Below are 27,688 nucleotides of genomic sequence, written 5' to 3'. Positions count from 1 at the left end.
GGAAGTTTTAGCAGACTCTGGAGTGGTGGTGCACTGTGCTACTGTGCAGCGACACCTGCACAAATATGACCTTCATGGAAGAGTCATCAGAAGAAAACCTTTCCTGCGTCCTCACCACAAAATTTAGCATCAGAAGTTTGCAAAGGAACATCTAAACAACCCTGATGCATTTTGGAAACAAGTCCTGTGGACTGATGAAGTTAAAATAGAACTTTTTGGCTGCAATGAGCAAAGCGATGTTTGGAGAAACAAGGGTGCAGAATTTCATGAAAAGAACACCTCACCAACTGTTAAGCATGGGGGTGGATCAATCATGCTTTGGGCTTGTGTTGCAGCCAGTGGCATGGGGAACATTTCACTGGTAGAGGGAAGAATTAATTCAATTAAATACCAGCAAATTCTGGAAGCAAACATCACACCATCTCTAAAAAAAAAGCTGAAGATGAAAAGAGGATGGCTTCAACATGATGATGATCCTACACACACCTCAAAATCCACAGTGGACTACCTCAAGAGGCGCAAGCTGAAGGTTTTGCCATGGCCCTCACAGTCCCCCGACTTAAACATCGAAAATCTGTGGATAGACCTCAAAAGAGCATTACATGCAAGACAGCCCAAAGTTCACAGAACTAGAAGCCTTTTGCAAGTAATAATGGGTGAAAATCCCCCAAACAAGAACTGAACGACTCTTAGCTGGCTTTAGAAAGTGTTTACAAGCTGTAATACTTACCAAATGGGGTGTTACTAAGTAGTGACCATGCAGGGTGCCTAAACTTTTGCTTCTTGCCCTTTTTCTTTTTTGCCATTTTGAAACTGTAAAAGATGGAAATAAAAAAGTAACCTTGCTTAAAATATTAAAGAAATGTGTCATGTTTAACTTTATGCCTTTTGGAAATCGGGTCACCTTTTACTCGCTTAGCTATTCACAGTAACAGAAATTTTGACCAGGGGTGCCCAAAATTTTGCATGCCACTGTACCTAACCACCCCATCAAACTCCGTGGCCACTTTCAGGGACCTATGAACTTGGACCCCAAGATCCTTCTGCTCATCAACATTGTTAAGAATCTTGCTCTTAACAGTGTACTGAATTGAATTGAATTGACTTTCATCCTTCATATACATGAGGAGTAAACATCTTCATGTTACATCTCCATTTAAATGTGAAATTTTTAGTAATTTATAATAAATAGTATGTACGACAGGACGGTCAATATAACAGAAATACAATTGTATCAGCATGAATCAATCAGTCTGATGGCCTGGTGGAAGAAGCTGTTCCGGACCTGGCTTTTATGCTGTGGTACCATTTCCTGGATGGTAGCAGCTGGAGCAGTTTGTGGTTGGGGTGACTTGGGTCCCCAATGATCCTTCGGGCCCTTTTTTCATACCTGTCTTTGTAAATGTCCTGAATAGTGGAAAATTCACATTTACAAATGTGCTGGGCCGTCCACACCACTCTCTGCAGAGTCCTGCGATTGAGGGAAGTACAGTTCCCATACCAGGCAGAGATGCATCCAGTCAGGATGCTCTCAATTGTGCCCCTGTAGAAAGTACTTAGGATTTGGGATCCTATACCAAACTAGTTCAACCGGCTGAGGTGAAAGAGGTGCTGTTAAGTCTTTTTTACCACATAGCCAGTGTGTACAGACCACGTAAGATCCTCGGTGATGTGTATGCTGAGGAACTTAAAGCTCTTCACTCTCTCAACCCCAGATTCATTGATGTCAATAGGGGTGTAGCCTGCCTCCATTCCTCCTGTAGTCCACAAACGGCTCCTTTGATTTTGCAGCATTGAGGGGGAGGTTGTTTTCTTGACACCACTGTAGTAGGGTGATGACTTCTTCTCTGTAGGCTGGTTATTATTATTATTTGAGACTAGGCTATTATTATAGATTATTACATGATTATTTGAGTGTAGTATCATCAGCAAATTTAATTGGCAGATTGGAGCTGTGGGTGGTGACATAGTCATAGTCATGAGTATACAGAGGAGGGGCTTAAGTCACAGCCCTGAGGGGCACCTATGTTGAGAGGCAGAGGTGAGGGAGCCCACCTGCTGGCGATCTGACAGGAAGTCCAAGATCCAGCTATGCAAGGCAGATTGAAGGCTGAGGTCTCCGAGCTTCTTGTCAAACCTAGAGGGAATTAATGGTGTTGAATGCTGAACTGTAGTCCAAGAACAGCATTCTCATATAAGCATACTTCTCCAGATGTGTAAGGATGGTATGTAGAGCTGTCTCTCTACATTTGATTAACCAAGGTGCAACGCTTCACATTTGGCTGGATTAAACTCCATCTGCCAATTCTCTGCCTGTATCTGCAACTAATCTATATCTTACTGTATTCTGTGACAGTCCTCTACACAATCCATAACACTACCTTTTATCTGCAGCCCTACTGAGCCACCCATCTACATTTATATCCAAGTCATTTACTGTATATATTAACAAACAGCAGAGGTCCTAGTACAGATCTCCGCGGAACACCACTAACCATAGACCTCCAACTAGAATAAGTTCCTTCAACTACTACCCCGTCTTCTATGGGCAAGCCACTTCTGAATTCAAATGGCCAAATTTCCATGCATCTGAATCTTCTGAATGAGCCTCCCATGAGGGACCTGTCAAACACCATATTGACAGCATCTGCAGCTCTGCCTTCATCAATCACCCTCATCACCTCATCAAAAAATTTAATCAAGTTAGTAAGACATGACTTCCTCACATGAAGCCATGCTCTCTCTCCCTAATTAAAAACAAGAGAAAATCTGCAGATGCTGGAAATCCGAGCAACACATACAAAATTCTGGAGGAACCCAGCAGGCCAGGCAGCATTTATGGGAAAAAATACAGTTGACATTTTGGGCCGAAACCCTTAATTAGACCATAGTTTTCTAAATGCATCCTTGGATGTTAAGCTCCCAACTGCAATCTTTTAGCCATGACTCAAGTGGTGCCCACAATGTCATACCTGCTCATTTTTAACTATGCTCCAAGGTTATCTACTTTGTTTCATACATTCTTGTGTACTCAAATATATCACCTTCAGTCCTGCTTTCTTTGCCCTTTTCCATTTGCCTCTATGTTACTGGGTTAAATAATCTTTTTTATCTTTTTTTTTATCATTTTTAACCTCTCCTGTACTCTCCTTCCATTTTACTTTATCCGTCCTTTTCCAGCTCCAAGTATTTAGTTTAAAGCTCGATCCACAGCTGTAGTTATGTGATTCATTAGGACTCTGGTACTGGCATTGTTCTATTGAGCCCATTCCTTCAGAACAGCTCCTTCCTTTCCCAGTATTGTTGCAAATAGATAGATAGATACTTTATTCATCCCCATGGGGAAATTCAACTTTTTTTCCAATGTCCCATACACTTGTTGTAGCAAAACTAATTACATACAATACTTAACTCAGTAAAAAATATGATATGCATCTAAATCACTATCTCAAAAAGCATTAATAATAGCTTTTAAAAAGTTCTTAAGTCCTGGCGGTTGAATTGTAAAGCCTAATGGCATTGGGGAGTATTGACCTCTTCATCCTGTCTGAGGAGCATTGCATCGATAGTAACCTGTCGCTGAAACTGCTTCTCTGTCTCTGGATGGTGCTATGTAGAGGATGTTCAGAGTTTTCCATAATTGACCGTAGCCTACTCAGCGCCCTTCGCTCAGCTACCGATGTTAAACTCTCCAGTACTTTGCCCACGACAGAGCCTGCCTTCCTTACCAGCTTATTAAGACGTGAGGCGTCCCTCTTCTTAATGCTTCCTCCCCAACACGCCACCACAAAGAAGAGGGCGCTCTCCTCAACTGACCTATAGAACATCTTCAGCATCTCACTACAGACATTGAATGACGCCAACCTTCTAAGGAAGTACAGTCGACTCTGTGCCTTCCTGCACAAGGCATCTGTGTTGGCAGTCCAGTCTAGCTTCTCGTCTAACTGTACTCCCAGATACTTGTAGGTCTTAACCTGCTCCACACATTCTCCATTAATGGTCACTGGCTCCATATGAGGCCTAGATCTCCTAAAGTCCACCACCATCTCCTTGGTCTTGGTGATATTGAGACGCAGGTAGTTTGAGTTGCACCATATCACAAAGTCCTGTATCAGTTTCCTATACTCCTCCTCCTGTCCATTCCTGACACACCCCACTATGGCCGTGTCATCAGCGAACTTCTGCACATGGCAGGACTCCGAGTTATATTGGAAGTCTGATGTGTACAGGGTCAACAGGACCGGAGAGAGTACGGTTCCCTGCGGCGCTCCTGTGCTGCTGACCACCGTTCAGACCTACAGTCTCCCAACCGCACATACTGAGGTCTATCTGTCAAGTAGTCCACTATCCAATCCACCATGTGAGAGTCTACTCCCATCTCCGTTAGTTTGTGCCTTAAGATCTTGGGCTGGATGGTGTTAAAGGCACTAGAGAAGTCAAGGAATGTAATCCTCACAGCACAACTGACCCCATCTAGGTGAGAGAGTGATTTGTGCAGCAAATACGTGATAGCATCTTCCACTCCCACCTTCTCCTTATACGCAAACTGAAGAGGATCCTGGGCGTGCCTGGTTTGTGGCCTCAGATTCTGTATTATCAGCCGCTCCATGGTCTTCATAACGTGCGACGTCAAGGCAACAGGTCTGAAGTCATTCAACTCCTTTGGTTGTGGTTTCTTCGGTACCGGGACAATACATGATGTTTTCCACTGTCTGGGTACTCTTCTCTGCTCCAGGCTCATGTTGAAGATGCGCTGTAGTGGTTCTCCCAGCTCAGTCGCACAGGCCCTCAGTAATCGTGGGGAAACTCCATCCGGTCCAGCCGCCTTGCTGGTACAGATCTTCCTCAGTTGACCTTCCACCTGTGCAGCCGTAATCCTGGGAATGTCTCAAGAATTCAAACCCACTTCTCCTACACCAGTCTTTATTGCATGCATTTGGTTCTCTGATCTTGTTCATACGAGTGAATATGCCCATCAATAACTGAACCTCAATATCACTGTTACAATATTATGATTAATGGAGGCTTATTTCTATGAAACATTATCTTCGAGGAAATTTGTAAATGGTGAAAAACTTAGTTTTAATGACACTGTATTTCATTTGGGCTTTAGGGATCTGGTTATATGTTTGCATCGGGGCATGGGGCAGGGCATATAGTTGATTGAATTTAGCCAAAGGATTGTTGTGACTTGCTCAATATGGGGCCTGGTTTGGGTTTGGAACTTGAAGTGAATGATTTAGAATTTAAATGGTTTATTTCAGGTATAATCAAGCACAAAAGACTGCTTTTTCGGGAGCTAATTTCCAGGCAGTAGCAGCAAAGGTTGATTCCCTCCGGGAAGAAATGGATGAAGCTGGAAATAAAGTGGAATTGTGCAAGGTAGGTTTCTATTGCAGTCTAAATTTGGAAGCCGAAATGTGCATTTTGATGATCACTGCCTGCTGTGAGCCCTGTTTGGCATTAGATACAACTGCTTATGTTTGATTGGCATCTGCGCCCAGTCTATTTAATTCCTTCTGATTTAACAGGCTTACATCAATTCTCAGGTTTTAAGTTACTTTCATTACAGAAAGATCTGGGGGTTTGCATGGTCTTCAAGTCAAGTCACTTTTATTGTCATTTCGACCATAACTGCTGGTACAGTACATAGTGAAAATGAGACAACGTGTTTCAGGACCATGGTATTACATGACACAGTACAAAAACTAGACTGAATTACTTTAAAAAAAAACAACACAGAAAGCTACACCAGACTACAGACCTACACAGGACTGTGTAAAGTGCACAAAAACAGTGCAGGCATTACAATAAATAATAAACAGGACAATAGGGCAAGGTGTCAGTCCAGGCTCTGGGTATTGAGGCTCTGGGATTTCTTTCATATTCATAGATTGTCAGTGGTGATTATTTAAGAAGTAATTAAGGGCATTTTGTTTAAAGCCTTACTGGTCAGCATTTTGAGCCTTTTGCTTTGACAAGATAATGGTGATAATATGATAATACTTTAAACTGGAGTACCTTTGCCTTCTATCATGGGCACTCCCACAGTATTATTAGATAACGACACAATAACTGGAGAGCACGCTGCATGCAGCTTGCGAATCTGAAGGAACAGCAGAGACCAATACAGTTTGGCACCGACAGAATCACAGGAGTTGCCAGTCAGCATTGAACTGAAAGCAGGACTGCCGTAAGGACTCCAGCTCCGGATTTTTCCTCGGAGTTTATTCCTGATTCCTTCCTCGTGGGTGGGTATAGCTGCAAGGCAGCAGAGGTTTGAGATCAGGAGTTTTCCTTCTCCTAGATGAGCTGCCAACCATGACTGACCAAAGCAACTAGTTTTAAGGTGCCAGTAACCTGTCACCCAGAGAGTTGTGGATCTGTGGAATGCTCTGCCTCAGAAGGCAGTGGAGGCCAATTCTCTGGATGCTTTCAAGAAAGAGTTAGATAGAGCTCTTATAGATAGCGGAGTCAAGGGATATGGGGAGAAGGCAGGAATGGGGTACTGATTGTTGATGATCAGCCATGATCACATTTAATGGTGGTGCTGGCTCGAAGGGCCGAATGGCCTACTTCTGCACCTATTGTCTATTGTATACTCTCTTGTCAGTAGAAACATTCCACTGGGCTTAGTAGCTAAGCCACACATGAAGGCCAGGAGCTGGACTTGGTTGTCACAGGCTATTTGAGACGCATGCCATTGGGTGCATTTAATAGGTAGTGGGAGTTTATCCCCACCACCTCCCTTGACTACGACAAACTGAAGGAGTGATATATATCTCAGGGTTACAAATTTGAATAATAAAATAATTGCATTGTTTTCTCCCTGTTTTCTCATCTGTCTTCTAAATTGTGGTCCCTGTGATTTTCAATACCAGGTTTAGAAACAGTTTGGTTTGAACAAGTTCCAAGTTTACCTTAAACCTGAGTCCGGAGTCCAAAAATATCAGTAAAGAGATGATGCCTCTTAAAAGTGGTATCAGCTTGGAACCTGACCACACCTTGTAATGAACGTAGGGATTTTGGCTACAGGTGTAAACTGAATAGCAAGTTGGAGGTTAGGTAGAACTGAAAGGTCAGATATAGAGGCGTGACATCTGCTACCAGTTGCTTTGGAGCAACAGGAATGTGTCATTGGGACTAAAGCTGATGTGGAGTGAGACCCTAGGTAATTTAGTGTCATTAATTGGCCTTCCAAGTGCTTATCATGACACCTCTTGTTTATGTTAGTGACAATGGTGTTAGTGACCCTGCTTCTGGCCATCCATCCCTTCAAACCTGACTGTCAGTTCTCTTTACCTGGGTCCATTTTATTGCAGTTTCTATGTGTTTGTTCCTCTAATATCCCAAACTCTCAGTCTGGAATGCAATCAGTGACTGATCATTCATAGCCTTCCTGAATAGAGAATTGAAAATATTCACTAAAGGTATCTCTCTGAGGCCCACAAACTAACCAGCTTTGCATTACCTCACCAGCCACAGTGTGCTAACTTGTGAATATAAGAATCAGATTTAATATCATTGGCATATATTGCAAAATTTGTTAATTTTACAGTAGCACTAAAAATGTAATACGTGATAAATAAATATAGAGAAAAAACTGTTACATTAAGTACCTATATCTCAATTAAATAGTTAAGTTAAAATAAGAAATGCAAAGTAACAGAATTTTTTTTTTAAATTGTGAGATAATGTTCACGTGTTCCATGTCCATTTAGGAATCAAATGGCAGAGAGGAAGAAACTGTTTCTGAATCGCTGAGTGTGTGCCTTCAGGCTCCTGTACCTCCTTCCTGACAGTAAAAATGTGAAGAGGGCATGTCCTGGGTGGTAGGGGTCCTTGATGATGGATCCCATCTTCCTAAGGCATCGCTCCTTGAAGATGTCTTGAATACTATGGAGGCTGTACCCATGATGGAGCTGACTGATTTTATTAGTTTCTGTAACTTATTTCAATCTTGTGCAGTAGCTCCCCCATACCAGATGGTAATATAGCCAGTCAGAATGCTCTCCATGGTACATTTGTAGAAGTTTCCGAGTGGTTTTTTTTGGCAAATCAGATCTCCTCAAACTCCTGATGAAATATTGCCACTGTCTTGCTTTCAATACATTATGTCCAGGTTAGGTCCTCAGAGATCTTGACACACAGGATCTTGAAACTGCTCATTCCCTTCACTTCTGATCCCTCTATTAGGATTGGTTTATTCCTTACAGACAGTTTATTCATACATTTGTTTATTTCCTACATGTGTTTATTCCTGCATTTTGCTTTCTGTCTATTATCTAATTCTCTAGTTAAATGTGCTCAAATCTTGTTGACCATTTTCCTGTGTGGCACCTTATGAAGGCCTTTAGAAAATTAAAATGCATCCACTAGTTCCCTTATTGGTTTTCATTTTCACCAATTTAGAGGTCAGGAGCACAGGCCCTTTGGCCCACCAGAACAGTGTCATCTCACACCAATAACATTCTCTTCCTTTCACACCTTCTTCAACTCTCAACAGTTCTCCTGCCATCCACCTACATAAGGGGTAGTTTAAAGTTAATTGACTAGCAGGTTGGAGGAAATTGGAGCCCCTGTGGGAGACCCACATGATCAGGTAAAAAATGTGCAAATTCCTACACAGATAGCATCCAAAGTTGGGATTGATCCCAGGTCACTGAGGCTGCAGCACCAGTTGCTCTGCTACTGTGCTGACTACTTGTAAATTTATTAGTAATAATTCCTTCAGTTCTTTATTCTTGCTGCTCCCTTAGTTCTTTTGTGGACATACAGTATTTTAGTTTTTGCCATATCCCTTATTTTATATGCTAAATTCTAATGCCTCTGCCTGTAAAGTGTCTGTATTTACCCATGCTAGCCTTTTCCTTTTTGTACAGCTATAGAACATATTTGTCTTTATTTCTTGCCAGTCTGCTCTTTTATTTGGAATAACACACACAAAATGCTGGCAGGACTCAGCAAGTCAGGCAGCATATGAAAATGAAGAAACAGTTGAAGTTTTAGGCAGAAACCCTTCATCAGGTCTGGAAAGGAAGGAAGGAGATGCCAGAATAAAAAGATGGGGAGAGGGGAAGGGGGTTAACTAGAAGGTGATAGGTGAAGCCAGATGGATAGGAAAGGTAAAGGGCTGGAGAAGAAGTAATCTGATAGGAAAGGACTATAGAAGAAAGGGAAGGAGGATAGAAACCAGGTAGAAGTGAAAAGAGGCCAGAGTGGGGAATAGCAGAAGAGTGGAGGGCAGGATGGAATTTCTTTTTTACTGGAAGGAGAAATTGATATGCATACCATCAGGTCGGAGGCTACCCATCCAGAGTATCAGGTGTTCCTCCTGCATCCTGAGGGTGGCCTTTTCTTGGCACAACAGGAGGCCATGGACCAATATGTCAGAACAGGAATGGGAAATGGAATTAAAACATTTGGCCACTGGAAACTTCCGCTTTTACCAGACGGAGCAGTGTGCTCAATGGAGCATCCCCCCCCCCCCCCAACAATTTTTCAACAGGTCTCACCGCAGGCTACATCAGGAGCGCACAGCCCCAGCAGATTGGCCTCCTCTGGAAGGATTGTTGGGGGCCCTGAATGGAGGTGAAGCACTTTAGCAGCTTGCAGGGATGTGCTGGGAAGGACGAATGGACAAGTGAATCACAGAGGAAGCATTCCTGCAGAAATCAGAGTTGGCGGGGGGAGGTAAAATATGCTTGGTGGTGGATCCCTTTGGAGGTAATAGAAGTTATTGCAGTGGTCATCAGACCACTGCAATCTCTCACAATTCACTTGATTTAATACTTGGACCAGTGAATCACTTCTCTTGGGTTTCTGTTCTTCAGGGGTTTTTTTTGCAAGTAGTTTCTTTATGTGTTCGTAATTGGCTGTCCAATATTGATACACTTTTACTACAGTTCCCCAACCTGCCAGCTTCCCTTTAACTGTTTTTGAGAGTGAATGAATATTACCTGAGCCTGAGAAATCTTGAACCTCATACAAGTATTGGGCGGAAAATGTCCAAGAATTACTGAGGGGGACTTTCCCAGCAGAGGCTGTTTGGTTGTGTGTGTGGATGGTGGACCTTCTGGTTGTGACATTAGGAAAATTAGAACAGTTTTGACTCCAGTAAAACCAGTATGCAGATTGTCTCTATATAGGATGCCACACAGGTGATTGACAGGCTCTCCAACAGTAAATGTTGCTGCAGAGAGAGCTGGTAAAGTTCATAATGGGTGGCTTGTAGGGCTGTGGATGTTCCAGAGAGACTGCAGACTTCTCAGAGGTAGCTGTGGTCATATAGGGTATGGATGAGGGTGGTTAATAATGGAGTGTGTAGAGGAATACAGACTCAGTAGTGCAAGTGCTCAAACTTCTTGTTCACCCTGCTGGAAAGTACACTAACTTCTGCCCGTGCCAATTGTCATTACTAAGTTAAGCATCCAGAAAACCCAGCAACCTGAGAAAAAATCTGAAATGTTGATAAAATGAGGCACCAAAATAGCCCACCTGCTGAGCAGCTTGTCTATGTCAATCAGGAGTGGGTGGGCTCAGCAATCACCTTCATCTATGCTGATTGTTGTTTTTGTGAACATTTCAGATAGTTGTTCTCAAATATAAAGCAATAACTATATTTATTAATATCTAATAACTGTAGTTGCTCAAATATAAAACTTCAGTCAGGCTAAACTGAATATTCTATCTTTCTATTGCGTCAACAGGTAGTTTATTGCTAGTCTATTTTCTTTTCTTTTATTCTGTTGTCTTGGAAGCTGTGATTTAAATGCAATAAAGAAATCTCTCTGTCCACAGGATCAACTTGCCGCTGATATGTACAACTTTATTTCTAAAGAAGGTGATTATGCAAGGTATTTGGTAACGGTAAGCGATGACACTGACTCTTTATAAGTATTTAGTTCTTTGTCTCATTCAGTTAAATTGACATTTTTGTTACAATATTATGGAGTTGCATTTGATCGAGTTGAGATTAATACTTCTGTAGGCATGAAGCTGATGGAATTTTTGTTGACAATGTGGTCTTTGTTCTCAGTTATTAGAAGCACAAGCAGATTACCATAGAAAATCACTAGCAGTCTTGGAGCGAGTTCTTCCTACGATCCAGACCCAGCAAGGTGCAGTATAGCAGCATTTCACTAATCTATAGTTTTCTTAGTCTGTTTGTTTTCCAGCTGAGCATTTTTTCTGATGATTTATTAATTTTCTAATTTGATTTAATGGTGGATTAATTGAAACACTCGTGTATGTTGATAGATTTGATAACTATAAATTTTGAACTGTCATTGAAAATACTTTGTATAAGTTATTTATTCAAGCAATGTACATACCAAACAAATATTTTAAATATTAACATAAGTTAAACCTCAGTGAATCATTACAGCAAAAAGTTATTTGTGGAGATGAATGCATTGGTTTGTTGATTAGTTAATTGATTTCTGCCAGATACGTGGACTGAGAAGCCGGCATTTGGAACTGCTCTGGAAGAACACCTCAAGCGTAGTGGTCGTGAGATAGCGCTCCCGATTGAGGCTTGTGTAATGATGCTGCTAGAAACTGGTATGAAAGAGGAGGTGAGTGCTGGTTGCTACAAAATATACATACACGCATCCTTAACAGAGTTCTCATTTTCATGTTCAGAAATTTGCCATCTCTAGCTTCATCTTTCTTATCATCCATCTTTGTTCTTCTAAACAGTTCACTAACCTTCCAGTATCCAATGCAGGTGAGCAGAGTTACTTTGAGAAAGGCCATTTTGATTATATCAAAGATCTGGCAAGCGTGGATTGGGACAATTTTTTTCTGGCAGTGGGAAACTTTCAAAAGTGAAATCTTGAATATGCAGAGTTTTCATGTTCCTCTCAGAGTAAATGGTAAGGTAACAGGTTTGAGGCAGCAGTACGTTGCAAGGCATAATAGTAAAAACTAGAAATTACAATAAGCATATATAAAAAATTAAGTAGAGAGGAAAACAAAGTAGTTATGTGGTGTTCATGGGTTTATTGTCCATTCAGAAATCTGATGGTGGAGAGGAACTTACTGAATCATTGAGTGTGTGTCTTCAGGCTCCTTTACCTCCTCCTTGATGGTAGCAAAAAGAAGAGGGCATGTGCTGAGTGATGCGAGTGCTTAATAATGGATGCATAACCTTTTGAAGATGTAGTTCCTTGATGGAGCTGGCAGAGTTTACAATTTGCTGCAGTTTTTTTCGATCCTGTGAAGTGGCCCCTCCTTACTAGATGGTGATACAAACGGTTAGAATGCTCTTGATGGTAAATTTCTACAAATTTGTGAGTCTTTGGTGACACACTAATTCTCCTCAAACTCCTGATGAAATATAGCAGCCTTGCTCTTGAAAAACGTTCTGACGTTGGCCTCTGAGACAGAGTTCACGGAGTCACTAGATACTGCAAGGATTCACACTGATGTAGTTTTGTTCTCCCTTTCAAAGAGTACATAAGGGGTGTTAAGCACATCTGGGAGTGAAGAATCACAGCCATTCATGATGTTAGGTTTTGCTTTGTAGAAAGTAATGGCCTGCACTGAGGAGTGAGGTAGAACAGAGGGATCTGGAAATACAGGTCCTTAATTCCTTGAAATTGGCATCACAGGTAGATAGGGTCATAAAAAGAGCTTTTGCCACATTGTCCTGTACTGAGTACAGGAGATAGGATGTTTTGTTGAAGTTGTATAAGACTTTGATGAGGCCTAATTTAGAGTATTATGTGCAGTTCTGGTCGAACACCTACTGGTAAAATACCAATAAGATTGAAGGAGTACAAAAGAAATTGGCAGTACTTGAGTTATAGGGAAAGATTCAACACATTAGGACTTGATTCCCCAGAGCATAGGAGAATGAGATTTGATAGAGGTATGCAAAATTATGAGGGGTATACAATGGGATAAATGCAAACAAGCTTTTTTCCCCCACAGAGTTTAGGTAAGACTAGAACTAGAGGTCATGGCTGTTAAGGATGAAAGGTGAAATATTTAAGGGAAACCTGTGGGGGTACTACTTCACTCGAGGGTGGTGTGAGTGTGGAAAGAGCTGCTAACTGAAGTGGTGGATGTGGGTTCAAGTTCAACAATTAAGAGAAGTTTGGATGTGTACATGGAAGAGGGGGTATGAGGAGCTATGGTCCAGGTGTAGGCCAAAGGGACTCAGCAAAGTAATAGTTCAGCATAGACTAGATGGGCCAAAAGGACCTTCTTCCACCTCCCAATGGCAGACACCTTTTAGCCATGAACCAGCAGTTGAAATAAAGCCCTTTGTTCCTCATGTCCTCCGACCATTAATCATTACCAAGTAGACCATAAGATATAGGAGCAGAATTAGGTAATTTGGCCCATCGAGTCAGCTCTGCCATTATAGTATGCTGATCCAATTTTCCTCTCAGCCCCAATCTCCTGCCTTCTCCCTGTATCCCTTCGGGCCCTGACCATTCAAGAATTTGTCAACCTCTGCCTTAATATACATAAAGACTTGGCCTCCACAGCTGCTTGTGGCAATGAATTCCACAGATTCACCACTCTCTGGCTAAAGAAATCCTCCTCATCCTTTCCATATCCACTCTATCAAGGCCTTTTGCCATTCACTAGGTTTCCCAACACTGTATTCCATCTGCTATTTCTTTGCTCATTCTCTTAATCTGTCCAAGTCCTTCTGCAGCCTCTCTGCTCAAAACTACCTGCCCCTCTACATATCTTTGTATTTTCTAAACTTTGCATCCAAGTCATTGACACATAAAGTAAGAAGAATCGATCCCAGCACAGTCCCCTGTTGAACACCACTAGTTACCAGCAGCCAACCAGAAAGGCTCACTTTATTCCCACTCTTTGCAATCCACCAGTCAGACTCTGCTTTATCCATGCTAGGATATTCCCTGTAATACTGTGGGCTCATGGCTTGTTAAGCAGCTTCATGTTTGGCACCTTGTCAAAGGCCTTCTGAAAATTCAAGTACACAACATCAACTGATTCTCTATCTTGCTTGTCATTTCTTCAAAGAATTCCAATAGATTTGTCAAGCAAGATTTTTCCATGAGGAAACCTTGCCGACTATTGCCTATTTTATTATGTGCCTCCAAATGCCTTGAAACCACATCAGTAACAATCAATTCCAGCTACTGAGGTCAGACTAACTGGCCTACAATTTCCTTTCTTCTGCCTCTCTCCCTACTCGAATAGTGGAGTGACATTTGCAATTTTCCAGTCTTCCAGAACCATTCCAAAATCTAGTGATTCTTGAAAGATCATTACTAATGTCTTCACAATCTCTTAGCCACCTCTTTCAGAACCCTGGATTGTACACCATCTGGTCTGGATGACTTATCTACCTTCAGACCTTTCAGTTCCTAAGAACCTTCTCTCTAGTTATGGTAACTTCACACACTTCATACCCCCTGACACCTGGAACTTCCACAATACTGCTAGTGTCTTCCACAGTGAAGACTGTTGCAAAATACTCAGTCAGTTTGCCCGCTACTTCACTGTACCCCTTTGCTACCTCTTCAGCATCGTTTTCCAGCAGGCTGAGATCCACTCTCACCTCTTTTTTACACTTTATGTATCTGACGAAACTCTTGGTATCTTCTTTAATATTATTGGGTAGTTTACATCTTTACCTTTTTAATAACTGTTTTAGTTGCCTTCTGTTGATAGTTAAAAGCTTCCCAATCCTCCACCTTCCCAGTAATTTGTGCTGTATTTTATGCCCTGTCTTGGGTTTTTTGTTGGCTTTGACTTCTCTTGATAGCCACAGTTGTGGCATCATACCTTGAGGATGCATCTTTCTCTTTGGGATGTATTGCTTCTGAATTGCTTCCAGAAATTCCAGCCATTGCTGCTCTGCCGTCATCCCTACCAGTTTTCTTGTCCAACCAATTCTGGCCAACTCCTCTTTCATGCCTTTACTCTATTGTACTGCTGATACATCTGACTCTAGCTTCTTCTTCTGAAATTTCAGGGTGAATTTGATCATATTATGATCACTTGCCCCAAAGAGTTCTTGAGCTCTCTAATCATTTCCTGTTCATTGCACAACACCCAATCCAGAATTGCCTTTCCCTAAGTGGGTTCAACCTCAAGCTGCTCTAAAAAGCCATCTTGTAGGCATTCTAGGAATTCCTCTCTTGAAATCCAGCAACAGCCTAATTTTCCCAATCTATTGCATATTGAAATCCCACATGACCATTGTACCTTTTAGCGTACATTTTCTATCTCCCATTGTGACTTCTTTGGAGGTCTTTATATAACTCCCACCAGGGTCTTTTTACCCTTGCAGTTCCTTAGAGTCAGAGGAAAGGAGGGTCACCTGATGTCTGCAGCATTTTGTTTATCTTTATGATAACTTGTTATTTGTGATCACACTTTGGTGCAGTCTATAAAAATCTTGTTGTTTTGTATGTGTAATCCCCCTGTTATGATACCAGCCCCCTCCTTTGTGAGAATTGCAAGAGCCCTAGTGAAAGGGGGGTCAATGACCCGAGAGAGAGCAAGAGAGAGAGAGAGACATGCCGAATGGACACAGGAAATGGAAAGACAGCGACGTGCTGGATACCGCATTCCACTGGGACAAAAGCTGGCGACTGTGGCATTGTTCTCAGGAGACACCTGGGAACTGCAGACGTGCCAACTCGCAGGGACATTGTAAAGCCCTCGGGTAAAGTGGGCTGGTTGAGAGAGAGATTGCATCACCTGCAACCTGATTGACACCTGAGATCCCGTGAGGCAGTATAAAGAAGGGTCTGAAAGAGGACGACCCTCAGACGCACCAAGGAGACACCGAGAAGCACGATACCGCTTCCCGTGGGAACGGGAAGCCATTTTGAAGGAAGCCACGTGCGTTAAATTCCGAATGCGGAGTTTGTGGCTAGAACCAACGGAAAACCGCTTTTATTTAACACCAGGGAAGCCAAATCCTCTGAGGCTGAGGATTTGATTCATAAAGACAACGGCAAGTGTTCTCTTTTCCTAACAATCTCTCTTCTCTCTCTCCAACACGTGAAACCAAAAAGGGAAAAGCCTGCAGACTTCAGAGTGACTCTTTATATTTCCAATTGGACTCAGTATTATACCCTAGACAACGAAAGAGCTTATTTCTGAGTGATTATTAATGTACCTGCGTTTTAGATTGAGTATTGACGCATGTTATCTGAATGTTTGTATTAACCTTAATTTTTGTGCCCTTTTATTAATAAAACTTTTGAAAATAGTACCATTGGACTTCAACTGACATATCTATCTTTGCTGGTAAGTGAAACCAGTTACTGGTTTCATAACACCCCTCAGCACTGTGGGTGTACCACCTTCTCAAGGGCAACTAAGGGTGGGTAATAAATGCTGGCTTATCTGGCGACACCAGCATCCTGTAAATGAATAAATAAAAATATTATATTTTCTTGTTGTAATACAGGGCCTTTTCCGGATTGCTGCTGGAGCATCCAAGCTGAAAAAGCTAAAAGCTGCATTGGATTGCTCTACTTCCCAACTTGAGGAATTCTATTCTGACCCACATGCTGTTGCAGGTAAGTACCGAATATAAAGGCCGCAGCAGTTTGGAAGTAAATTGAATTGCTTATGCATCTAAAAAATGCTGTGACTCCCAAAGATGGTTTCTGTAGGGGTGAAATGAATGAATAGTTCAAACTCAGCAGCCTGAAACTTCCACCTGATACATAAGCTGTTTCTCTCTCCACAGTTGCTCCCTTAACTCCCTTAACAACTCCCATTAACTGGGAAGTTAATCTAAGTGACAGATTAAAACATGAAACGTTTGGAATAATGTACCATCAGTGGTCTGCTGTGAAAGTTTTCTGACAATATTCACTTCATATTTACATGTGAGGTATACCAACTGGTATTTCATGTGATCATGAATCAAATTCTAGATATTGGGTAGCATTGCAAAAGTAACAATTATGTTTACAGTTTATTACGTGAGCTACTTTATGTTGAGTTCTATTGTTAATTATTATATGCATTGTTTACATGAAGAAGCATCTACTAAAATGAAAAGATGCTTGTTCAGGTGATGCTGTTAGATACTAATGTTATTGGTGTCTCTTTACCTTCAGGTGCCTTAAAGTCATACCTGAGAGAACTTCCAGAGCCTTTAATGACATTCCAGCTTTATGATGAGTGGGTTCAGGCTGCAAGGTGAGGGTGACCGACTCATTCTGCACTTGTTTTGTACAGTATTGATTTTGGTCCATGAAATGTGTACATGTTAAGCGAATGCACCTCTACAGATTGCTAAACTGTATTCACTGTCTTCTGTTCTATTCTGTCACAGTGTGCCAGAACCAGACAAGAAATTGCAAGCCCTCTGGTTGACCTGCAGCAAAATGCCAAAGTCCCACAGTTCCAACTTCAGGTATATTTTTTTTAATCACAAAATAAGAATAGTGAAGCTGCCACCAGATTTGAGATGAATGTTGGCAACAATGTGAGAAACTAGACATTCCTACAAAAAAAATTACTACTTCAATTCTGGTGCTCTCAAATACCTTGTGCAGGACTGACATTACATACTGCTGCAGGCTCCCCTCTCCATCACAATCTACAGCAATTGCAAATTAATTTGGTGGAGGAAAATTGGAAAATACTGATCGTAGAATTGTTTAGACCAGGTGGAGCTAGTGGTTTGCCATATACTGACTTGTACATATCAGGATTACATAATTGACAACCGGAGGAAAGTGTACTTATCTTTGTTCAAACTCTAAATTACAAAGATAACGTTCACAGCTTGCGTGGTATTCTACCTGTCTGGATGTAAGGCCATTGGTCTGGATCAGACTTGTGGCTTTCCTTTGTTCTCAGTCTCTTGTTACAAGTCTCTCTGTAATCCCAGGTTTTCTTTCTGTATCAGGGTTTGGAAACAAGTTGAATGCTGTTTCTACAACCTATCCTCCTCCTGCTGTTTCTGTTCTTCAGTGATAGAGTACCACATCAATAGTCCTGGCCATTGCAACTATCTGTGTTGCATCAGACAGACAGATGAAGTGGAGTAAAGGGAATTACAGAGCATGAGAGAGGAGCTGGCCAAAGTTGATTGGAAGGGGGTACTAGTAGGGATGACGGTAGAAGTTACTGGGAAGAATTCCGGCACACAGGATAAATGCATTCCAAAGATAAAGAAGTGATCAAAAGGAAAAATGATGGATGGCAAGGGAAGTCAAAGACAGCAAAGAGCAAAAGAGAGGGCATATAATATTGCAATTAGTGGGGATTTGAAGGATTGCATGAAACTTTTAATAACCAACAGAAGGCAACTAAAAAAGCCAAAAGGAGAAAGATGATGAAATAATGAAGGTAAGCTGGCTAATAATATAAAAGAGGGTACCAAAAGTTTTTTCAGATATTAAAGAGTAAAAATGTGAGAGTGGGTTTCAGACCGCTGGAAAATAATGCTTGAGAAGTGGTAAAGGGGAGAAAGAAATGGCACTCTCAGAGGGTTGTGAGAGTGTGGATAAGCTGCCAGCAAAAGTGGTGCATGTGAGCTTGATTTCAATATTTAGGTGAAGTTTAGTAGGTACAGTTGACCTCAATCCGATAGAAAATTTGTGGGCAGAACTGAAAAAGCGTGTGCGAGCAAGGAGGCCTACAAACCTGACTCAGTTACACCAGTTCTGTCTAGAGGAATGGAACTAAATTCCAGCAACTTACTGTGAGAAGCTTGTGGAAATCTATCCAAAACATTTGACCCAAGTTAAACAAATTAAAGGGAACGCTACCAAATACTAACAAAGTGTATGTAAACTTCTGACCCACTGGGAAAGAGATGAAAGAAATAAAGGCTGAAATAAATCATTCTCTCTACTATTATTCTGACATTTCACATTCTTAAAATAAAGTAGAGATCCTAACTGACTTAAGGCAACGAATGTTTTCTAGGATTAAATGTCAGGAATTGTGAAAAACTGAGTTAAAATGTATTTGACTAAGGTGTGTGTAAACTTCTGACTTCAACAATACATGGATGGTAGTGAAATGGAAGGCTACGGTCTTGCTGCAAATCGATGAGAGTGGCTTGACGGGTTATATGAGCTGAAGGGCCTGTTTTTATGCTGTATTTTCCTATGACTCTAATGAACTAAATAAATTTGTTGCATCAGTCTTTTATTGTGGAATACGCCAGTCATATACTGGCAATTTGAGAGTCAGAACGCAGAAGTGGGTGAAGTTGGCATTACTAGGAACAAGATGCTTGGGAAGCTGAAAGGTCTGAAGGTAGATGAGTCACCTGGACCAGATGGATTACACCCCAAGGTTCTGCAAGAGGCCACTGAAGAAATTGTGAAAGCGTTAATATTAATCTTTCAAGAATCAGTGGATACTGGAATGGTTCTAGAGGAATGAAGAATTGCAAATGTTACTCCACTCTTTAAGAAGGGAGGGAGTCAGAAGAAAGGAAATTATATGCCAGTTAGCCTGACCTCAGTGGCTGGGAAGATGTTGGAGTCCTTTATTACGGATGAGGTTTCAGGGTACTTCGAGGCACATGATAAATAGACCAAAGTCAGCAGGGTTTCCTTAAGGAGAGTTCTTGCCTGGCAAATCTGTTGGAATTCTCTGAGGAAAAATACAGGCAAGATAGACAAAGGAGAGTCAATGGATATAGTTTACTTGTCTTTTTAGAAGGCTTTTGACAAGGTGCTGCACCTGAACCTGCTTTACAACATGAGCCCATGCTATTAAAGGAAAGATACTAGCATGGATAGAAGATTGGCTGACTGGTAGGAGTCAGTGTGTGAATAAAGGAGGCCTTTTCTGGTTGCCTGCAAGTGACTAGTGATGTTGGGATCTCTTCTTTTCATGTTATATGTCTCAGATGGCAAGAGAGGGAATTTGTTGCATGCCTACGAGATGGCTTTTTAGAGCAGCTACTTGGGGAAAGGCCATCTTAGATTGGGTGATGTGAAATAACCCAGATCTTTTTAGGGAGCTTAACGTAAAGGAACCCCTAGGAGGCAGTGATCATTATATGATTGAATTCATATTGCAGTTTGAGAGAGAGAAACATAAGTTGTGTGTATCAGTATCACAATGGAATAAACAGAAATACAGAGGCATGAGAGAGGTGCTTGCCCAGGTGGATTGGAGGAGGATGCTGGCGGGTATGACGGTAGAGTAAAGATGGCTGAAGTTTCTGGGAATAGCTCATAAGGCGCAGGGTAGATATGTCCCACAGAGGAAGAAGTTCTCATGGCGAGGTAGGCAACTGCTAAGGACTACATAAAAGGGCATATAATGGTAGCAAAAGTGGGTGGGAAGTTGGATGATTGGGAAGCTTTTAAAATCCAACACAAGAAACTAAAAAAGCTATAAGAAGGCAAAAGATAAAATATAAGGGCAAACTTGCCAATAATATAAAGCAGGATACTAAAAGTTTTTTCAGTTATATAAAGAGTAAAAAGGAGGTGAGAGTTGATATTGGACTACTGGAAAATGATGCTGGTGAGGTAGTAATGGGTGACAAAGAAATGGCGGATGAACTTAATGGGTACTTTGCATCAGTCTTCACTGTGGAAGACACTAGCAGTGTGTCAAATGTTTGGGCGTGTCAGGGAGCAGGGGTGAGTGCCATTGCTATTACAAAGGAAAAAATGCTAGGCAAACTCAAAGGTCTTAGGGTGGATAAGTCACCTGGACCAGATGGACTGCATCCCAGAGAGGTTGCTGAAGAGCTAATGAATGCATTGATCATGATCTTTTAAGAATCACTTGATTCTAGCATGGTCCTGAAAGGCTGGAAGATTTCAAATGTCACTCCACTCTTTAAGAAGGGAGGAAGACAAAAGAAAGGAAATTATAGGCCAGTTAGCCTAACCTCAGTGATTGGGAAAATGTTGGAATCTCTTATTAAGGATGTGGTTTCAGGGTAGTTGGGGACTAATGATGAAATAAGACAAAGTCAGCTTGGTTTCTGTAAAGCTTGCCTGACAAATCTGGTAGAGTTCTTTGAGGAAGTAACAAGCAAGGTAGTAAAAGTATAGGCAGTGGATGTCATGTACTTGGATTTTCAGAAGGCATTTGATAAAGTACCACACATGAAGCTACTTAACAAGATAAAATTCTGTGGTGTTACAGGAAAGATACTGGCATGGATAGGCAAATGGCTGACAGACAAGAGGCAGCAAGTTGGAATAAAACTTCTCTAGTTGGCTGCCAATGACTAGTGGTTGTCCTCAGGTATTGGGACCACTACTTTTCACAATGCTTGTCAATGATTTTTGGATAATGAAATTGATGGCTTTGTGGCAAAGTTTGCGGATGACATGAAGATAGATGGAGGGGTAGGTAGTGCTGAGGAAGCAATGTGATTGCAACAGGACTTAGACAAATTAGAAGAATGGGCAAAAAAGTGGCAGCTGGAATACAGTATTCGGAAATGTATGATAATGCATTTTGAGAAAAGGAACAATAGTGCGGACTATTATGGGGAGAAGGTTCAAACGTCAAAGAGGTGCTGAGAGACTTAAGAGTCCTCATGCAAGACTCCCAGAAGATTAACTTAAAGGTTGAGCCTGTAGTAAAGAATGCAAATGAAATGTGGGCATTTATTTCAAGGAAAATAGAATATAAGAGCAAGGAGTTAATGCTGAGTTTTATAAGACACTAGTCAGGCTGTATATAGAGTATTGTTAACAGATTTGGGCCCCATATCTCAGAAAGGATGTGTTTTCATTGAAGCGAATCAAGAGGAGGTTCACGGGGATGATTCCAGACACAAAAGGGTTAACGTATGAGGTGCGTTTTGCAGCTTTGGGCCTGTACTCACTGGAATTTAGAAAAATGCAGGGGAATCTCTTTGAAACCTACCGAATGTTGAAATTGCATCTGCCATGAATTTGCCCACTTACCTAACCTATCTAAATCACCTTGCATCCACCTTACAGCTAACACCGCCGCCCAGCTTCGTGTCATCTGCAAACTTGGAGATGCTGCATTTAATTCTCCTGTCTACATCATTAATATATATTGTAAACAACTGGGGTCCCAGCACTGAGCCTTGCGGTACCCCACTAGTCAGTGCCTGCCATTCTGAAAAGGTCCCGTTTATTCCCATCTTTGTTTCCTGTTTGCCAACCAATTCTCTATCCGCATCAATACCATACCCCCAATACCGTGTGCTTTAAGTTTGCACACTAATCTCCTGTGTGGGACCTTGTCAAAGCCTTTTGAAAATCCAAATATACCACATCCACTGGTTCTTCCCTATCCACTCTACTAGTTACATCCTCAAAAAATTATATAAGATTCGTCAGACATGATTTTCCTTTCATAAATCCAGGCTGACTTTGCCCGATGATTTCACCTCTTTCCAAATGTGCTGTTATCACATCTTTGATAACCGACTCTAGCATTTTCCCCACCACCGATGTCAGGCTAACCGGTCTATAATTCCCCGGTTTCTCTCTCCCTCCTTTTTTAAAAAGTGGGGTTACATTAGCCACCCTCCAATCCTCAGGAACTAATCCAGAATCTAAGGAGTTTTGAAAAATTATCACTAATGCATCCACTATTTCTTGGGCTACTTCCTTAAGCACTCTGAGATGCAGAGCATCTGGCCCTGGGGATTTATCTGCCTTTAATCCCTTCAATTTACCTAGCACCACTTCCCTACTAACGTGTATTTCCCTCACTTCCTCCATCTCACTAGACCCTTGGTCCCCTACTATTTCCAGAAGATTATTTATGTCCTCCTTAGTGAAGACAGAACCAAAGTAGTAATTCAATTGGTCTGCCATGTCCTTGTTCTCCATGATCAATTCACCTGTTTCTGACTGTAAGGGACCTACATTTGTCTTGACCAATCTTTTTCTTTTCACATATCTGTAAAAGCTTTTACAGTCAATTTTTATGTTCCTCGCCAGCTTGCTCTCATAATCTTTTTTCCATTTCTTAATTAAGCCCTTTGTCCTCCTCTGCTGGACTCTGAATTTCTCCCAGTCCTCAGGTGTGCCACTTTTTCTGGCTAATTTGTATGCTTTTTCTTTGGAATTGATACTATCCCTAATTTCCCTTGTCAGCCACGGGTGCACTACCTTCCCTGGTTTATTCTTTTGCCAAACTGGGATGAACACTTGTTGTAGTTCATCCATGCGATCTTTAAATGCTTGCCATTGCATATCCACCGTCAAACCTTTAAGTATCATTTGCCAGTCTATCTTAGCTAATTCACGTCTCATACCTTCAAAGTTACCCTTCTTTAAGTTCAGAACCTTTGTTTCTGAATTAACTATGTCACTCTCCATCTTAATGAAGAATTCCACCATATTATGGTCACTCTTACCCAAGGGGCCTCACATGACAAGATTGCTAACTAACCCTTCCTCATTGCTCAATACCCAATCTAGAATGGCCTTCTCTCTAGTTGGTTCCTCGACGTGTTGGTTCAGAAAACCATCCCGCATACATTCCAAGAAATCCTCTTCCTCAGCACCCTTACCAATTTGGTTCACCCAATCTATATGTAGATTGAAGTCACCCATTATAACTACTGTTCCTTTATTGCACTACTACTCACTACTACTGTTAGGTGGCCTGTACACAACTCCCACCGGCGTTTTCTGCCCCTTAGTGTTATGCAGCTCTACCCATATTGATTCCACATCCTCCAGGCTAATGTCCTTCCTTTCTATTGTGTTAATCTCCTCTCTAACCAGCAACGCTACCCCACTTCCTTTTCTTTCCTGTCTATCCCTCCTGAATATTGAATATCCTTGGATGTTTGAATATTGAATATCCCTGGATGTTGAGCTCCCATCCTTGGTCATCCTGGAGCCATGTTTCTGTGATCCCAACTATATCATATTCATTAATAACTATCTACACATTCAGTTCATCCACCTTGTTACAAATGCTCCTCACATTGACACACAAAGCCTTCAGGTTTGTTTTTACAACACTCTTAGCCCTTATACAATTATGTTGAAAAGTGGCCCTTTTTGATTTTTGCCCTGGATTTGCCTGCCTGCCTCTTTTACTTTTCACCTTACTACTTTTTGCTTCTACCCTCATTTTACACCCCTCTGTCTCTCTGTACTTGTTCCCACCCCCCTGCCACATTAGCTTAAATTCTCCTGAACAGCAGTAGCAAACGCTTCCCCTAGGACATTGGTTCCAGTCCAGCCCAGGTGCAGACCATCCTGTTTGTATCGGTCCCACCTCCACCAGAACTGGTTCCAATGCCCCAGAAATTTGAATCCCTCCCCCTTGCACCATTTTTCAAGCCACGTATTCATCTGAAATATCCTCCTATTTCTACTCTGACTAGCATGTGGCACTGGTAGTAATCCAGAGATTATTACCTTTGTGGTCCTACTTTTTAGTTTATCTCCTAACTCCCTAAATTCACCTTGTAGGACCTCATCCCGTTTTTTACCTATATCGTTGGTACCTATATGCACCACGACCACTGGCTGTTCACCCTCCCACTCCAGAATGTCCTGTAGCCGCTCAGAGACATCCTCGACCCTTGCACCAGGGAGGCAACATATCATCCTGGAGTCTCGTTTGTGGCCACAGAAACGCCTATCTATTCCCCTTACAATCAAATCCCCTATCACTTTGTTCTCCCACTCATTTTCCTTCCCTCCTGTGCCACAGAGCCACCCATGGTGCCATGAACTCGGCTGCTGCTGCCTTCCCCTGATGAGACATCTCCCCCAACAGTATCCAAAACAGTATATCAATCCCATATTCTTTTGTTCAGTAAAATAAATAGCATGAAATTCAGTTATATTGCCAAAGTTGTTCAATTATACTCATCCAGGTGAAAGAGGTAGCTTTTTTCCCTTCTACTTGATTTTCTCCTGAAGTTCCTGGACAGTTTGATAGAAGATATTGTATTGCATCTGAAATTATCCTGATGATATTGTATCCTCTATGTATGTGAATTGCCTGCATGCTCTGTGCCGTTCTGGGAAAGGCCTTGTATGGATACAGGGTCTGAGATGCTCTGATTCCCTCTAGAAACTGCCCATCTTGCAGCAAGTAGCTTAGAAGATGTGGACTCTCTTGTGAATCCTGTAGCAGCTGCTGGTTGAATACTGTCATTTTTAGGAGACTCAATTTGATTGCTTTGACAGCGATCAATAAATGTAAGGAAATGAAAGAGGAAACAGAACCTTCCTTTGTAAAATGTAAAAATTGTAGTGATATATCGAAGTTGAAGAGAATATCTGAGTTAGCAAACTGTAACATTCAGTGCAAAATGTTTCCAGAATTGTAATTAGAGTTGTTATCTTTGAACAGGTATCTTATAAAATTCCTCTCAAAACTTGCACAATATAGTGAAATGAACAAAATGACTCCCAGCAACATTGCGATTGTGCTGGGACCTAACCTACTATGGGCTAAGAACGAAGGGTAAGTATGTTGCTGCTTTTATAGTGAGATGCTAACTGCTTCTCTATGTTGTGCTAATTCAACCAAAAAATTTGAGAGCAAAACTTGTGGAATCCTGGAAAACAAAATTACAGACATTCATGGCTGTGTTGATGAAGCTCACTTTGTTCAACAGAGAATGCTGGAAACGCTCAGTAGGTTAGGCAGCATCTATTGAAAAAGAAATGGTTAATGTTTGAGGTCCAGGCCCCTTCATCATTTCTTTCCATGGGCATTGGTGGCTGATTTTGCCCAATAGTCTTCTTCATATGTAAGCCTTGAGAGTGTTCAGTTGTGGCCAGATCTCAGCTGCACATATGCACCATTATAAAGAGCACTCAGAAGTAGGAAGAATTAACTCTTTTTCTTAAAGGGAATGGAATTGAAATTTAGAATTATTCTTCTCATTTCAACTGAGATAACCACAAGTTGGGTCTGATGTGTGAATTTTTGGATCCATGTGTTTAGCAGCATTTTGCCTTGACCATGTGATCAGGGGAGTATCTGCCTCATTTTTCATTACTTGCATTTAAGGTAAAAGCAGTACAATCTTTGAGTCATCTGTACAGACTTCATACCACCGTGGCGTGGAGTTTCCTGCTGTTTCCTACAGAAATATGTTTCCTGCAGAAATATGAATAGGTACCGATGAGACAAAACACGGTGCTTACATAGCCATCTGTACAGACTTAATACCATCTTGCTATTGAGTTTCCTGTTGTTACATCAGAAATATTGCTTAAACACAGTGCTTACACGGGCATAGATAGAAACTTGTACAGCTGAGGTCAGACATGTATAGACATGCAGCAATCTTGCCTTTTCATGTAATGTACTTTGCTTCAATTGGAAATGATGCATTGACATATTCAATACTGATAGCACAGCTCCTTCAGTAAGACAATTTGTCAAAACTGGTTGATGTTTTAATGCTTAAGCTTTGAAGCGGCAGAAAAAAGTAAATAACTTAATATTTTTGTGAAAACTGCAAATCCCACTCAATTTATGTACTGTATATTTATTTCTGAATTTATGGTTTGCACCCCACAAAAGAATTTCACAAATTTCTGGATTGCGCCCCACAAATTTGAAATTTGCTGTGAAAGTATTTGTGGCACTGTCCAGTTTTGGGTAAGCACTGTGAATGAAGTGTATGATTAAGAACATCTATCAAGTGTTATGTTTTCTTATCTTTTAAGGATGCTTGCAGACCTAGCTGCTGCAACTTCAGTCCACATGGTTACGATCATTGAGCCAATTATCCAGCATGCTGACTGGTTCTTCCCAGATGGTAAGTACAGCTTGGTGTTATCTTCCAGATTGGTTAGTTTATCATTCGATGTATCTATTATGTAACTTGTGGCACATGTTCTTGCTGCTTAGCTCTCTCTTATCACATTAATTCTTGACACCATTGCATTGCTTTACATTTGGAAGCTTTTGCCAAATTCCGTGGAAAATAATAATCACATTTTTCTTGTTTGTAATAGATTTGGACTTCAATGTATCAGGCATGTTTACACCAATGACTCCTTACAATCACCTTAATAATGTGCCTGTGTTTGTTAGTGACTGTGATAGTTCCACACTGGAGAGAAAGAGACCTGTCAGTGTGACAGCTGTTGAAGATGTATCGAAAAGAGACAGGTACGTTCATGCAAAAGAATACGAGTTTATGTAGCAATGTATAACAGCATCATAATTATTTTCATTGAAGCAGCAAGCATTTCCAGTCAGCAGCCTGTTTGCACATATGTCTACAAAAATCAAATAAATAAAGCTACCTTGGTGCACAGAGGGCATCTCCAGCTTTTCTTGGAATAGTGCAATGGCATTTTTCTGCAGGCTACAAGTCTTGATTTAAAGTTCTGATTTAATGATTCAGTGTTTTTTTGTGCACAAATTTCAGTCCAATACTGACTGTCTCCATTAATGCAGTCAGTCATGAACCGGATTTAGTGCTAAAATCCCTGTTGAGTTTGACTAGTGAACCATCATTTGGTGCATATTTATATACTTTGATATATGCAGGATCTAAGGAAGTAGGAAATAAAATGTCGCTGTCTACACACTGCAGTATACTCCGTTCAGCTAAAACTGACCACAATAAAAAAAAACTGCTGATTCTCAGAACAGCTTGCATATGTTTGTTTCAAATACACAGTATGCTAAGTTCATAGAATCCTACATACATTGAACAGAACCAGAATAACATTTATTTTAGTGTATCTTTTCTGAAAATTTTTAATTACTTAACTCATGATCTTTGTAAGGTCTGTTTACAGGAATG

At 41.2% G+C, this 27,688-nt stretch overlaps 1 protein-coding gene across 4 annotated transcripts in view; it reads left to right on the top strand.

Annotated features, from left to right (window-relative positions):
* The window catches only part of LOC140735696 (rho GTPase-activating protein 17-like), a 192,805-nt gene that overhangs the window by 130,138 nt on the left and 34,979 nt on the right, over positions 1–27,688 (top strand). For all 4 annotated transcript variants that reach the window (XM_073061075.1, XM_073061073.1, XM_073061072.1 and 1 more), the window contains exons 7-16: positions 5,265–5,382; positions 10,801–10,869; positions 11,039–11,120; positions 11,449–11,576; positions 16,418–16,529; positions 17,079–17,160; positions 17,297–17,377; positions 25,267–25,380; positions 26,598–26,689; positions 26,889–27,045. In XM_073061075.1, the coding sequence (XP_072917176.1) occupies positions 5,265–5,382; positions 10,801–10,869; positions 11,039–11,120; positions 11,449–11,576; positions 16,418–16,529; positions 17,079–17,160; positions 17,297–17,377; positions 25,267–25,380; positions 26,598–26,689; positions 26,889–27,045 (1,035 nt within the window). The remainder of the gene's footprint in view (positions 1–5,264; positions 5,383–10,800; positions 10,870–11,038; positions 11,121–11,448; positions 11,577–16,417; positions 16,530–17,078; positions 17,161–17,296; positions 17,378–25,266; positions 25,381–26,597; positions 26,690–26,888; positions 27,046–27,688) is intronic.

Source organism: Hemitrygon akajei, chromosome 11 (assembly GCF_048418815.1).
Source record: "Hemitrygon akajei chromosome 11, sHemAka1.3, whole genome shotgun sequence".
Lineage (NCBI taxonomy): Eukaryota > Metazoa > Chordata > Chondrichthyes > Myliobatiformes > Dasyatidae > Hemitrygon > Hemitrygon akajei.
This window is presented reverse-complemented; position numbering and strand designations above follow the sequence as displayed.